Source organism: Anarhichas minor, unplaced genomic scaffold (assembly GCF_050575085.1).
Source record: "Anarhichas minor isolate MPS153535 unplaced genomic scaffold, ASM5057508v1 ptg000020l, whole genome shotgun sequence".
NCBI lineage: Eukaryota > Metazoa > Chordata > Actinopteri > Perciformes > Anarhichadidae > Anarhichas > Anarhichas minor.
In genome coordinates this window covers 1,204,007-1,219,169 of record NW_027466466.1, presented here as the reverse complement: position 1 = coordinate 1,219,169, position 15,163 = coordinate 1,204,007, and the positions used below count along the sequence as shown (strand labels likewise).

The 15,163-nt window shown below is 42.4% G+C and overlaps 1 protein-coding gene across 1 annotated transcript in view; it reads left to right on the top strand.

Annotated features, from left to right (window-relative positions):
* The window catches only part of plch2a (phospholipase C, eta 2a), a 181,475-nt gene that overhangs the window by 102,954 nt on the left and 63,358 nt on the right, over positions 1-15,163 (top strand). Inside the window, exon 2 of the mRNA XM_076095521.1 lies at positions 14,586-14,732. Within this exon, the coding sequence (XP_075951636.1) occupies positions 14,586-14,732 (147 nt within the window). The remainder of the gene's footprint in view (positions 1-14,585; positions 14,733-15,163) is intronic.

The window sequence follows — 15,163 nt, the reverse complement described above, 5'->3', positions numbered from 1 at the left end:
TACTCTGCTGTGTGGGATTATGACTTGATTTATTGTCTCGAGGTCCAAAGTGCTCTTGAGGTCACTGGTGGTCCAGTTCAACTTTTGTTGTATTAATATACTGTAATGTTGTAATTTTGCATAGTGGAAGATTATAAAAACAGACATCTACTGTCTATAGCTTGGCCATATTCCACATTTTCACTTGTTGGAACGTCCACATCCAAAATCTGTTAATTTTTTCTTCACATTTCTTGTTATGCAATTTCACAACTTGTAAAACCAATGGGAAATAATTATTGGCAAGTTCTCAGATGTTGTACTTAAAGCGACCAGGAACTTTCATTTTGTGTTGATTTTGGCGGTCACTGTAGACAAAAGATGTCGTGTTTTTGAGCACCAGAGTCCCTTTAGAAAACCTCAGTTTACTGCAGCAGGGTCTGCTTCAGAAGCAGTTTAAAGCTCCTCACAGTACGTTTAACAGTTCCATTGAGGACTATGGGGTTTTGCTGGGCAAAATTACATTCCGGAAAAACAAACAAAAAGAAAATAAGTAAAGACGGCTTTGTACCATCATTTAGACTGTGCTGGAATATACAATTCAAAGAAAACACAGTTTTTTTTACTGTTAACTGTATGAATAAAATATGACAAATTCAAATAAATAAAACGTGTTGATTGTTGTTGTTTTTGTTTGTGTGTATGGTTAAGCTTCTGGATGGGGGGTTGGGACCTCATTGCCTCAGCATATCTTAAACAGCCCTGGGAAATGAACCCTTCATTCGCATTTTTTGATATACATGATGTATTACAACATATCGTCACGGTCTCCCAGGAGATGTAGTTGATAATTGGTCTTTGATAAAATGATTTTATTATCAAAATATTTTCAGCATTTTCCCCCCCAAAATGTTGAAAATATCTTTGATAAATTACAGAACAATAAAAGCTATTGGAACAAATGAGGGACTATGCTTTTAGTGTTTAAAGGACGTATTTCAAGCATAAAGAGAGAATAGGCCACTGTTTTTTATCGTAGTTGTCACATTTCCCATATTCCAACGCGTGCCCGAATGCGACACGGATGTGTGCAGGTGCGTGAGCTACCTGAGTAATGAGATCCAGCAAAATGTCCCCCTGTGATTTCACGTATTTCCGACGTGTTGCTATTTATGAACCCAATTTAAGACGCCACTGTAACATTGATATTGTTAATACCTTCATTATTGTTACATGAATGTTACCCTGAAGCGCTTTGCCGCTTTCGTGTTTCACTGTTTTTAATGAGAGTCCAGAGAGTTGAGTTGTTATGCCACAGATCGCGAGTTTCCACGACTCCGCTCATCTTTGGTATTTCAATGACAAGTCGTCGAACATTTTTATTTACGCCACCTGGACCCGGGTGCTAAAACGACACAGTAAACCCAACTTGCTGTTTGAGGACTGCGGTTTAACATGTCTGCCTTGCAAACGGGTGAAAAAAGACAAATCCCGGGGCCATGGTAAGTTTCTATTTGTACTCCCTCCCTTTGCTTTCATGTCCACACATGCGTTTCCTGTCTTCTGCCAATGAATTACCGAACTCCTTTAAGAATTCCGTCAGTTTAGTGAGTCCGTTCTCGTTTGCGGCTGAGATAATGTGACGTTATGCAACTCATATTTTGTTCTTAAACGATCTTCCCATTAAATCGGCACTGAAGTGATCCATCAAGTAGCATTAATTACTTTGAAATGTTAGCGATATGGTTTACAATCCTTACCATGGTCTCTCTCTCTCTCTCTCTCTCTCTCTCTGCAAGGTGTCATTGTAGAGACTTTGTTAACGAGCTGTCCTGCAGTCAATACACAGCAGCGGGTGGTGTCATGAATGCACGGGGGTCTGGTTCGGATCCCTCCACATAGTTTTAGGTCAGGCCCTTCATTATAGATAGCACAGTGGGAAGGTAAAGCAGGTTTAACGGTTTACCTTCCTACATGTTTAAGCTTCAGCAATGGGCTGATGTTCCAAATGAGAGGCAACGTTCAGGATTATTAATGTGGCAGGGGGAAGGAGAAAAGGATATACATATATATCATTTTATTTAATATGATATAGCTGACTGGTTTGGTGACCCGTTAGATGTATTACCTGTGGGCATTGCTGTACATGCAATGTAAGATAAACTGTGGTTGTATGGAAGTCAGTGGCCGAAAATATTAACATGACACATTTGAATCAAATTGACATTTAAATTTGCCTTTGTGTATGAATGATGCATGACACAATTATAAGCTTCCAATGCGATTACTGCCAAAATTAAAGTGAAAGCTCCATTTACAAATAATTAGGTTTTGTATACTCCTAAACACAACACTACCACAGTGACAATGATACGTGGATGTGAAGTGGTCTTGTTGTTTTCTTGAAATGTTTTTATTTTGCACAATATACAATAGAACTGGACAGGAACCATAGTTTCATGTCACCTCTCTCGGTTTTGCCGCTCCTCTTCTACATGTTAGGGAGCCGCCTAATACCGTTCGCAGCCATCAGCCATCTCTGTCCAACTAAGTGAGTGTTTCACCAGCCTTCACAAGTTCATGGCAGTCCAGCATTAGTGCTGCAGACTCAGTGTTTCACGCCACCTGTTGGTGTGTTGGTGGGCACAGAGGTGGTCGTGTTTCTGTAGAGCAGAACTTCCTCTCATTGTGTGTGTGCATGTGAACCGTACCCTGGTTTCTGCTGCTGCCGCCTCGCATTTAACTTTGGGCTTATCGGTGAGCGCATTCTTTTTCTGTATTTGACACCCTAAAACCCAACTCAGAATGTTGTGTTCAAGTACATGTGCTGTTACTTTAAGGAAGTACTAGCAATACTTTTCTACTACTAATAAAACTACAAAAAGACAGACAGAATTATTATTTTATTTTACTTTGCTGAGGTAGAATGATTACACAGTGGTGGACTTATAATTTGTCTTTTCTTTACTATTCCAGCATTTTGATTCCTTTTCCAATACTATTGTATTTGTCTGGATTTGCTTCAAAATAAAAATAAAAATACTTAAAAAAAACAGTAGTAGTATGTATTACATCACTTTTTATTAGAAGTCGTCGCACAAAAGAACTACAGCTCCCATGTTGAAACTTGTCAGCACTCATGCTTACTGTAAGTATATACTTTATACCAATCAGGCAGCAACTTCGGGGTCTGAAAAGTGAAGCCAATGCTTAAGTGTCTTAAACCTGCAATCCCTCTACTGTCCACCAGGGGGCGGCGACTCTGGTTGTATAGAAGTCTATGAGAAAATGACTCTACTTCTCTCTTGATTTATTACCTCAGTAAACATTGTAAACATGAGTTTATGGTCTCAATCTCTAGTTTCAAGTCTTCTTCAATACAGCATGATGTTCATTTAGTAAATGATGGTCCATTTAGAGTCAAACAGACCATAAAGCAGGGGATGCTTTAGGGCGGGGCTACACGGTGATTGACAGGTTGCTACCACGGCGTTGTCTGGTCTGGGAGTTGTCTGTATTTTTCTTGGAACTTTAACCCTTTCACAGTGTTTTCACTTCATTAGAGTTCATTGTAATATTTGAGTCTTTTCTTTGCTCCACCCTCTCGTGTCACTTCTGGTTCCAAAAAACCAAAACAGCATGGCTACGGCCAACATGCGGAACTCGAGGGTTCAAAACATAACCCACAAACCAATGGGTGACGTCACTGACTATGTCCACTTCTTATATACAGTCTATTATTTTTAGTCACTTCCATTAATTATTGGCACACATCCATAATGTGATGTTAAATACGGTTTTCTTAAACCCCCCCGCCAAGAAGTTTTTGGCCTCTGGTTCTCTGCGGTGGACAGATTTGTGTTGGCTCGTTGTCAGACTGCATCGGCTCCGCTAGAGAAACCGTTCTATATTCAGTGCCTGGCACCTTGTTTTGTCAAGCAGAGATCCAGGTCCTGAGGCCTGACACCGTTTGACACCGCTCCACGTGCTCAGACTCCAGAGTCGGCCTGAAACTCGACCTATTTCAGTCCACAGCTCCGCGTGGTTTCGGAGGTGGTGTTGTGATGGGAGTTTTTCAGCAGCCGGGGCAGATTTGATAAATGCAAATTGAAGGTTTGTGAGTCATAAAAAGGAACATAGTATATTGGCATCAACATTTGAGCACAGGGGAAAATAATGCGATTCTCATGCAGTTAAATGACTTAGAAACACACTGAAATTGTGAATTACAGTTTCCAATCGGTACTGATAACGCAGAGCCAGATATAAAGAGAGAGTGCAGGGTAAATGAGGAGAGGATTGTTTCATGTGGAGCTGGGCTGCAGACAGGTGTGGGAATATCAGAACTCCGTTGGCCCAGAGCCCTCCGAGGAAACGCCTTGTGACATCAAACGGACTCTTTAATTGGTCCTGGAGCATGAAAGAAGCCAGGTCTTTATTAGGGCTCTATCGTGTCCTACCAGCCTCCCTGACCCTCTGTTTCGCTCTCTGGGTCATCGTGTTTCACTCCACACACGTAGCAAATCTCCTCGGCCCGGATTACTGCTTCGTAGGGATTTGGGATTTCCGCCCAACACATGTTGCACAGTTACCGTGTGTGTTGTGCTTCCATGTGTTTTCTGCTCTTCCACCGGTCTTTCATGAGAAGCCAATCCGTTTCCAGCACTGCTGACAAAGAAATAAAGAAGTGATGGCACAGCATGAAGAGAAATTGTCGCTCTGAAAACCTGCATCTTTTTGGTCCGTGAGATGGAAGGAGACTCGCAGTAAGCAGGTTTGCTGAGGCAACGGCATCACAAGATTATTGACCAACTGTTGATACCATTCAGAGGCTGAGAGGAATTCTTCCCTTTGCTTTTTTCATTTACTCCAAAGTATTTGAGGTGGATGTGTATTTTTGGCATCCGTAATTAACTCTAGCAACATTATTTTCCTGAAATGCAATTAGTTGTTTTAGGCAGAAACTTGTAAACTCAGTCATTCTTAATGGACACAACCAAGAGGAACAGTTTTTTCCCCATCGGCTCGGTGTCTTCAGCCCTGATGTGTTCCACCGCCACCGGAGATAAGCCCGGACCTCCGCCCAGAGGGGCTTTCTCCCCGGAGGGGGACAGGGACAAACCGAAGGAGGTGGCCGAGTGTAGGAGCCAGCAGCAGTCCCCTCCATCCCACGTAGTGGAGGAGCTCTTCTGGAAAGGCAGCAGCATTGTGGCTTTCTCCAAGTGGAGGCTTGGCTACGTGGGTAAGCTCTGTCAGATAGTCTGAGTAGAGTTCCTCTGGCTGATATCAGAGATATCGGCCTTTAGATGTGTGTTTGAGGGTGAGATCACAAGGTTTTATTTACATCTGACAGCTGTTGTTGTTGAGGTGTTGGACCATCGCTAAATAGAATGTGGATTAGAGAAGTTAAGAGACTCTCTGCCTTGATATGTAACCATTAAAGTGTTATTGGTCATTTCTGATAAAAAAATCCAAACTTTTCTATTTTTCATCAGACAAAGTTCTGTCTTCATTGTGTTAGTACAAGTGTTGAACTACCTGCTCGCTTTCAGTACTCTGCTGTGAATATTTAGCAACAAAACTATTTAAAGCAGCAGTGATGCGAATTTGCTACATTAGCAGCACTTTTTGAAAGAAAGGTTCCAACAGATGGACGCAAGCAGAGGACCAACTACCAGGATCCTGTCGACACAGGGCAGCGTGTGACAGTAAACTGTTGTATAGCCTAAGATACTATAAGATATTTTATTGAGTTAAATGCTGTGAGTGAATTTGAGTTCCCTCCAGTAAACGGTTACATAGTGCATATGTCTAGGGCTTTTATTGTGAAAGGTAGTAGTCGATGAGGACAAGGAGGGTGCCATTCATTATTCTCCCAACTGTCAAAGTGTCTCTGTGTTTAACCTTTACACCACCGTCAGTGTTCATTAGGATGCCACTTTAACGTCAGCTAAACGGCCATCTGCACCATGGAATGACCTTTGTGTGTGTGTGTGTGTGTGGGGGGGGGGGGGGGAGGGGAGGGGAGGGGGGCTGCGACATATGGCCTCCAGACAATCCCTCTGGCTTAATTTGGTGCCCTGACAGTAGCTGCTGCTCCTGCTCGGCCCACATCGTGGCCTGTAGCACTGAGGTGACACCCGCTCATCTCACCTGGACCAAGCCACCTCATAGCTCTCCTTAGATGCCAAATATATGTAAAAATAAAAGTAAAATGGTTTCAAATGTTTGACTCACAGTGCCTTTGTAGCTCCGTATAGCGTAAGCCTGCCCACTTTCTACAGGTCCAATCAAATGCCCATGATTTGATCTAAATGCCTCTTAACCGTCGTCACTGTACAGAAGATGAAGACTGCTAATGCTGTTAAGTACTGCAGCGATGATGTAGGTCAGCCTCTCGCTCGCATGGCAACCACGTCCTGCCAGGAAGTTCAGGTCGTGACATGGACAAGCCTGAACTTTATTGTTGACTATAACGGGTGTGGTTGAAAACATTTATATTCCTCACAAAACATATTAAGAGTTTGGAATGTGAAGGCAGCATTTCCAAACTGAGTGGTTCTAAACACTTCAGTATTAAGTCTATGTTTCAAGTGGTGTAACATTTGTATAGTGAGACCGGAGCATTTCAGCTTGTGGCACCCTTCATCAGGGTCTGACCTTTGAAGTTGTGCCCGAAATGCTTATGCTGCAGAGTACACAAGAGTACGCCAAGTTCAGGACAGACACAGAATCATATTATTCAGATCATCTAATTAGCCATATCTGAACTGGCTAAACATTTCTGCAATGGAAAATAATTTCATGATTCAAAATAAAATCTCTTCTGTTATCTACCTCTTGAGTAGAATATCTAAGGGCAGCCATGAGTTTGCTGTTTCTGTCCATTTTAAGTTAATATCAAGTGCTACCTACCTTCACCATGATTCATGTACCATAACCATCATCTGTTGTTATAAATGTAGTTGTTGAACGTGATCTGGGGTTTTTCAGATTGGTCCGTGTTGTTGTTTTCTTAATCTCTGTAGTATTAAGTCATGATTAACTGGATCAGATGCAAAGTTATTAACAGTGCATTACGTGGTGGTTGCATTATTGAATGTGTTAAAAGTCCATGCTGCTAAGTCGGAAACAATTTAACGTCGGGTTTAGGAGAGAAAAACATCGTGGTTTGGGCTAAAAGAACAATGCCTGTCACATGAAGTAGCCAACGTAGCTAAAAAGAGATCCGCCTAGACTTCTGCTTTCATTGGGACACGGACTCCGGAATCCCGGGTGAAAGTCTCGTACTTTTAAAACATCCTGTGAGAAAGGATGGATCAGACGCTCCTCTGCATTGTTCACATGAAAATATTGTCTGTCAAACGATTTGCGATTCAAATGAGCACAATATTGCACATGCACCACTCTGAGTGATCTCCGTTTGAGATTTGTTGATTAGTTGTTATCACTCTCGATGAGGCTTCTCCTGTGCTCTCATTAATGGAGCTGAACACGTCCACTCACGCTTTAAATCTGATGTTGTAACCACGGCAACGAGCCCAGACCCCCACAGTACTAGAGAGTACTGCCTCTCTGTGCCTCATGCTCCACTTTCTCTCTCTCTCTCTCTCTCTCTCTCTCTCTCTCTCTCTCTCTCTCTCTCTCTCTCTCTCTCTCTCTCTCTCTCTCTCTCTCTCTCTCTCTCTCTCTCTCTCTCTCTCTCTCTCTCTCTCTCTCTCTCTCTCTCTCTCTCTCTCTCTCTCTCTCTCTCTCTCTCTCTCTCTCTCTCTCTCTCTCTCTCTCTCTCTCTCTCTCTCTCTCTCTCTCTCTCTCTTCCACACACACACACACACAAGGATGCACTGATTTGACTTTGGGTGTTGGCTGATACAGAGTAGCAATCTGATACCAGTGTTAAATGAATAAGCTGACTTGGATCATTCTTTTATGTGTAAAGCAACGTCAGCCTTAACTTCAACATTTCTTTCCTAACTTTGTAAAACAAAATTTAACAAATTGATATATATATATATACATACATACATACACTCACCGGCCACTTTATTCGGCACACCTGTTCAATTGCTTGTTAACACAAATAGCTAATCAGCCAATCACATGGCAGCAACTCAATGCATTTAGGCATCTAGACGTGGTGAAGAGGACTTGCTGAAGTTCAAAGCGAGCATCAGAATGTGGAAGAAAAAAGATTTAAGTGACTTTGAACGTGGCATGGTTGTTGGTGCCAGACGGGCTGCTCTGAGTATTTCATAAACTGCTGATCTGGGATTTTCACGCACAACCATCTCTAGGGTTTACAGAGAATGGTCCGAAAAAGAGAAAATATCCAGTGAGCGGCAGTCGTGTGGACGAAAATGCCTTGTTGATGTCAGAGTTACAACCCGTTACAACCAAGGTATGCAGAACATCATCTCTGAATGCACAACACGTGGAACCTTGAAGCAGACGGGCTACAGCAGCAGAAGACCACACCGGGTGCCACTCCTGTCAGCTAACAGGAAACTGAGGCTACAGGCTCACAGGCTCACCAACATGTAACAATAAAAGATCTGAAAATCGTTGCCTGGTCTGATGAGTCTCCATTTCAGCTGCGACATTCAGATGGAAGGGTCAGAATTAGGCGTAAACAACATGAAAGCATGGATCCATCCTGCCTGTATCAACGGTTCAGGCTGGTGGTGGTGGTGTAGTGGTGTGGGGGATATTTTCTTTTCTTAGTACCAAATGAGCATCGTTTAAACACCACGCCCTACCTGAGTATTGTTGCTGACCATGTCCATCCCTTTATGACCACAGTGGACCCATCTGATGGCTACTTCCAGCAGGATAATGCACCATGTCACAAAGCTCAAATCATCTCAAACTGGTTTCTTGAACATGACGATGAGTTCACTGTACTCCAATGGCCTCCACAGTCACCACATCTCAATCCAACAGAGCACCTTTGGGATGTGGTGGAACGGGAGATTGGCATCATGGATGTGCAGCTGACAAATCTGCAGCAACTGCGTGATGCTATCATGTCAATGTGGACCAAAATCTGTGAGGAATGTTTCCAACACCTTGTTGAATCTATGCTACGAAGAATTGAGGCAGTTCTGAAGGCAAAAGGGGTCCAACCCGGTCACTAGCAAGGTGTAACTAATAAAGTGGCATGTATGTATGTATGTATGTGTGTATGTGTGTGTGTGTGTGTGTGTGTATATATATATATATATATATATATACACATGAGTAACCAAACCGCTAGTGTCTGACATGCCGTGATTCGAGGCCACATGAAGGAGATCACATTCCAGTAGAGGTGGGAGGGGGCAAGAGGCACACGATGCACGTTTGAGTACCTGAAAGTTCATGTGGGTTTTAGGGTCTCGAAGAAAAATCAAACTGTGCCAATATGGCAACATTTTGGATTTGAAGCCGACTAAAGAGGAAACCTAGTCGAGGCAAGCTGCAAAATAAAAAATAAAAAACGGGTGTGTTCCGATACCCGAAATCCCATACTATTTAGTATGGCAGAAAAATATTTAGTATGTCTCACTACATAATATGTCAAATGCAGTATTATGCCAAAAATACCAGGATGTCCTACTACGTCCGGTCACGTTTTACAGTACTGATACTGGGCACAAACAGACTTTTATTGGCTGTCTTGTTGGCTTGAGCGTGGAGAGACTGCTCTGTGGTGTAGGTCGCTTTATATCACATGACGTGTTTTAGTTGCATCGGATTGACACCCGTACTGTCCTGGTGTCAACTGCATTGGCATTTATATTTTAAAGTATCATGTAACAGCAGTAATTTATTTAAATCAATATTCTAAATATTTTGAGTTGCTTCACCCAGTTGTGATCGCCCCGCACTGTAAAAGTAGGCCACAGTAAAGTCCCATCTGACCACTGAGAGCCTATAGGCTTCACCTGCTGCGTGGATTAAACCCACAGAACCATCCTCCTTCTGTGTGAGCCCTCCTTTGTGAAGTGCAGTAGGAGGATATTTAGTTTAGTTCACTTCCCAAGGGCTTTCCCACTCACAAGAGCTGTTCCACACAGCCGTGTTGCATGTATGTTGCTTCAGAATCCAATCTGTTAAATCATTAATGGGCAGTTGGTTATGAATAATATGTCCATTCACCCACAAACATGACTAATCTCAGATAGCATTGATCATTTGTTTGTTCAGGTGTTTTGTGTAATGGCTCATGGACAATTCCGCAGAATGATTTTACAAGGTCTAGTTAATTTGCAGTTACGATGTTTCGGATGCTCCAATAAATTTAAATTTTACAATACTAGTACAAATTCTATTATTTGTGGTACCTTGCTTTGCTCGCTCACGTTTTGCTTTGCTCGCTCTACTCATCGTCGATGAGTATCGGCCGACATGAATCGTTTTGTTTTGTTGTATTTTTTTCACCACCATCCCAAAAAACGTTTTGAACGCCACAAAGTTGGGGTAAACCGTCAAACATTCTAAATGTTATGCTTTTACTTTATCATCATCTATAGTGGTTATAAATGATTAGGAAATAAATAGTTGTCTTTTTATTGATAAAATCTTTGATTTAAAAGTTTTAATTATATATTATAAGCTGTATAGAGCTAGTGTTAAACAGGCCATAATTCCCCATATGTGAATGGGTGATCAGCATCATTAAGCTACATTGTGAAACTCCAATAAATGGAGTTTTCACAGCAATATGAAATGGATATTAGAGAGTGAATTATGACCTGTTTAACTTTCTAACACTAGCTAGTACTAGTACAAGTACTAATGACTAGATTGTATCAATGAGAATACAATCTTTTATTTCCTAATCATTTGAATTTTGTGTTTTTTTTGTTGCAGATAACCACTATAGATGACAATAACAACAAATTAAAGGATAACTTTTAGTATTTTTGATGGTTTGCACTGGCTTTTGGACGGTTGAAATGATTTTTTTTTGGGACGGTGATACTAAATAAAAATTGTCTGGAGCCTTGGACTCCAGCTGCTATAACAAAGCAACTAAGGTCTGTGTCGGCCAATGCAGCTCAGCAGAGAAACATGATCAGGTATCCAATCAGTGACTCAAAACCGTGATACAATACCTAAATGTGACCACAATTACCAAAAAGATGTCAGATTGCCGTACTTTTCACAATACACGTTCATCTTATAGCCAAGTGATTTACGTTGATGTGGTTTCTAAATTACTTGAGAATATGAAATGATCAAGAATGAAAGAAAAGAGGAGCTAGAGAGAAGTAGAACCTCTGGCTCCGTTCTCACCTCCAAACAGCCGACTCATCACGGCGTGAGGTGGGTGTGAATGCTGGTTTGCAGATTTCAAAATGCTGTAGAAATGGTCAGCCCCCCCCCCCGTCCATTGACCATCAGACAAGCAGCTCAGAAGACACATACTCAGCGCCTTTTTGCTTAACTCTGTCTTTGAAAGTGGAAAACCTGGTCAGAGGCATGTAACCTGGTCAGAGCTAAATGTTGACGGCCACAATTTGCACTTTCCTCCAGTGTTTCATAAAGTACAGTTTAAGTACTGCTGCTTTTCCTCAAATATATCAGTGGTTTAGGATCAAAACGCATCTTTACATATTTAGTATTTCGATTTCAAAGATGCTCTGATTAGCCTGCTCTGCCCAAAAGGACTGCTTTCATTTATAGAACGCCACAGAGCACACTGTATTAGGCCAGTGTTGTGTTGGCTCGTATTGTTAACCTAACATTGCTCTGGCTGTTTGTTGAGTTGTGCACTTTGCTGATTTGCTTCTGAGCAGGAGTTCGATAGCAGAGGTTAGCGGAACAAAACTGAAGTACATTAACAATACCCTGAGGGGCGGGCTCTCCACAGCCGGCCAGAATCAATGTTCGGTAAAGGCAATCCATCACTGCTGGTTTACTCACCCACACTGCAGATAGTTTTGCATGTAGCATTCAGGTCAAATGAGTCAAAATGTGATCCAGGTTATAACTGTCAAGGTCCCATTCTCGGTGTTTTCAGCCTCATCAAACTTGATGAAAACCATCTGAACCCCAAACAGTTTTGGGGTGTTAATTGCTCCAGTCACATTTTACTCTCTGTAAGTCCTGCACCTCTATGGAAACAGCACAGTCATGGCTAGAAGTAGAGGGAACTCAAACATTGTCTTTTGTGCAGAATAACACAGTTACAATGCCATAAATCCTCAAGAAGAAAAAAAATATAGCTAGTTCAATTTTTTTGATAATTTATTGGAAAACACTGGAATCTATATATTCACCATTTCTCCACCTGCCCACAAATGTTAGCAATGTTGAAAAAAATTCTTGGAGGCTCTATGTTATATATTTATTGAACATTTTTATAGCCTCTCCTGTCTGCTCTGCTCTGTCACGTGACTGTTGGTCACAGGTGAATCAATCATGGCTTCCTAGTTACGCTGAGAAGAGCAGAATGTAATGTTTTTTACAAGATCTGGTGAAAGCAAATGGTTTGTTCGGGGCGAGATTTTAAATGAGACATGTAGAACGAAATGTGTTTGATGAAATATCAACATTTTAGGCTTCGTTTTGGTTGCTTTTTAGATGGAAGCGCTCGTGACGGCTTTCACAGCTCCTGGCTGTGATAAACAGTGTAGTTTTAGTTGTTTGAAGAAAACATGCCTTTCAGTGTTCAGAAGGTTAAATGTGCATTCATGTAGTGTTGATACGTTTGACTCTTAATGTAGGGTAGTGGAATGAAGGCTAACAACTTCACCTGCTCCCTACAGTGCAAGCTCAAAACACGCTCCATCTCTCCCTGTTGTCTGGATAAATTCAGCAGAGCGTACATTCCCACTGCCCTCAGTCCTTCAGCACAACAACAGAGTCCTGTCATACTCAACACAATGTCTGTTGCTTTAGCAGGTTCAATTTGAGCGTGTTCAGGAGTTAATTATGTAATCTTATCTGCAGCTAAGAATATTTCAAGTCCTTCAGTCATCACAATTTTTTTTTTCGATAGATTTCTATCACGAGATGATATGAATCTGTCATCTGCTCAATGGAGTGAGCAACAAGTTAGCCTCTTATCTGGGGCTGTCTAAAGCTGACAGCGCGTGGAAAACCAGGGCTAAGATCATGTATCCTAATAAATAATTCAAAGCATTATTTTTCGGTACGTTGTCGCTCATGACCCCAGGGAAGTTGAGAAGAGTTCGGTTAGGTTTCGTTCCTACCGAGACGCGTCACCCGCAAAGCATTTGTTTTCCTATGGGCCTGCCGTGCCCTTCTGTCTTGCACCGCATGCTGCTTTTTAGACAGGCATAAAAGTTAAAACCTTTCACAGAGTCCGCCCGTCAATATCACACTTGACCGAGGCAGCCAATCAAATCAAGCAAGAGGCTACTTCACTTTTTTCCCCCTATTATTTACGTTTCATCACCTGGTTGCGCACGCACCCCCGCTCCACCGGCTCATCAGCTGTTTTGCCCAACTCGCTTTACAAGTGACGTTTGTGAAGCGTCCGCTCCTGCTGGGACGCGTCTCGCTGACCGGCCCCTTAGTGTGTCCAGCATCCAGCAAAGGTGAACTGCAGCCAATGAGCAGTCGTCTGTAAAGGCCCCACGCGTCAAATTGCACCAACTTTGACACTGCACGTCCTTTACTTCCCAGCAATACACCCACCAAATATTAGGTAGATCAGATGTACAGGACACACACACACACAGACAAAAAGTCCTTGCTTTGTTGTTAAATTCCAGCTTTAATTGAAACTTAACTGTAAATCCTTTCTCTAGAGTTGAACTATTGAGCTGCTGAGAAACTTGTGCTCAGCAGCAGACGTGTTGACAGTCATGTGTGTGCTGAGTTGGCCTGATTTCCTGCATGTTGCGTGGAAATAGTTTGATAGGATGTGACACACCGCTTGATGATTGATATTAGGGCCACATGGGGTGTAACCGCTGCCCAGGGGCATGTGTCTGTCCTCACCATTAGCTTCCTGTGCAGGAACTGTCAAATTCTGCCCCCAAAATAAAGGCAAGGACACTGGCTGTATTTTCAGTGCCACCGTTCGTCTCTTTAAAGCCAACCTTATTTCCTAAGCGTTGGTTTGTTACTAGAAGGTATAGAATCATTTCAATAAAATGTAGGCCACTATAGAGATCCTCACATCTAAAAAGAGCGCCTGGTTTTATTGATTTCCGCCGTACTTGTTATGTCATAGTCCACAGTGTGAAGTAGAGATCTTGTTAAAGGGCTGTTGGTGGAGAAATTGCCTCTCGCTGTCGCCATCTTCTCTCCCTTTCTCTCCCTCCCACGGGACCAGCAGAACCCCTGTCAGCAGTGACAGGCATATCCAAAGCATTTGCTTTGCATTGCCGTGTGTTCATGTGAGTGTATCAGTAAATAACCGTGGTCAGAACGAGAGCCCAGATGGAATTTTGTGGAAAATTGCATAGACGCGACGCTCGATCCCTTGAATGAACATGTCGCGTATGCACATCTTGTCAGTCACGCTCTTATTTTATTTATTTATTTTTTTCAGTTGCACTGCACACACCAGCGGTTTTCTCTTTTGACAACTTTGCAACCCTTCTTTTCTTTTTCTTCTCCTTCTGTCTGGCTTGTTCTCTCGCTTCCAGTGGAGAAATGTATGAGCTCCATGCAGATGGGGACCCAGATGGTGAAGCTCCGCGGTGGCTCCAAGGGACTGGTGCGGTTCTTCTTCCTGGACGAACACAAGTCGTGCATCCGCTGGAGGCCCTCGCGCAAGAACGAAAAGGCCAAGAGTGAGTGTCTTCTTCTTTGTTCTTCCAGTCACCAGGGAACAGCATATCAAAGGGCTCATTCAGTGTTGCCGGGCGTCCCATGAGCATCCTCTGAATCTTCATGTGTCTTCTTTCTAAGATGCTCCACCTAGCCGGCCTTCAACAATTCAACTAGTCTTAAATACATACCTCTGTTAACCAGACTAATGTCTTACATTTAATGACTCTGCCAACAAGTTTTCATTCAATGAATCTTTTTGCGAGTATTCTTTTGACAATCGAGTAGTTTGATCACCTGAACTCATCATTTAATGCCGATCAACTGTGCGATTGCATGATTAAGATTGAGCAACTTTTAGTGAGAGGTTGATGTGTCACAGTGTAAACACACGTGTACACACTTATCTCTGTGAGCGTTTTAGTGCACAAGAATCTGGTGACTCATTAATGGA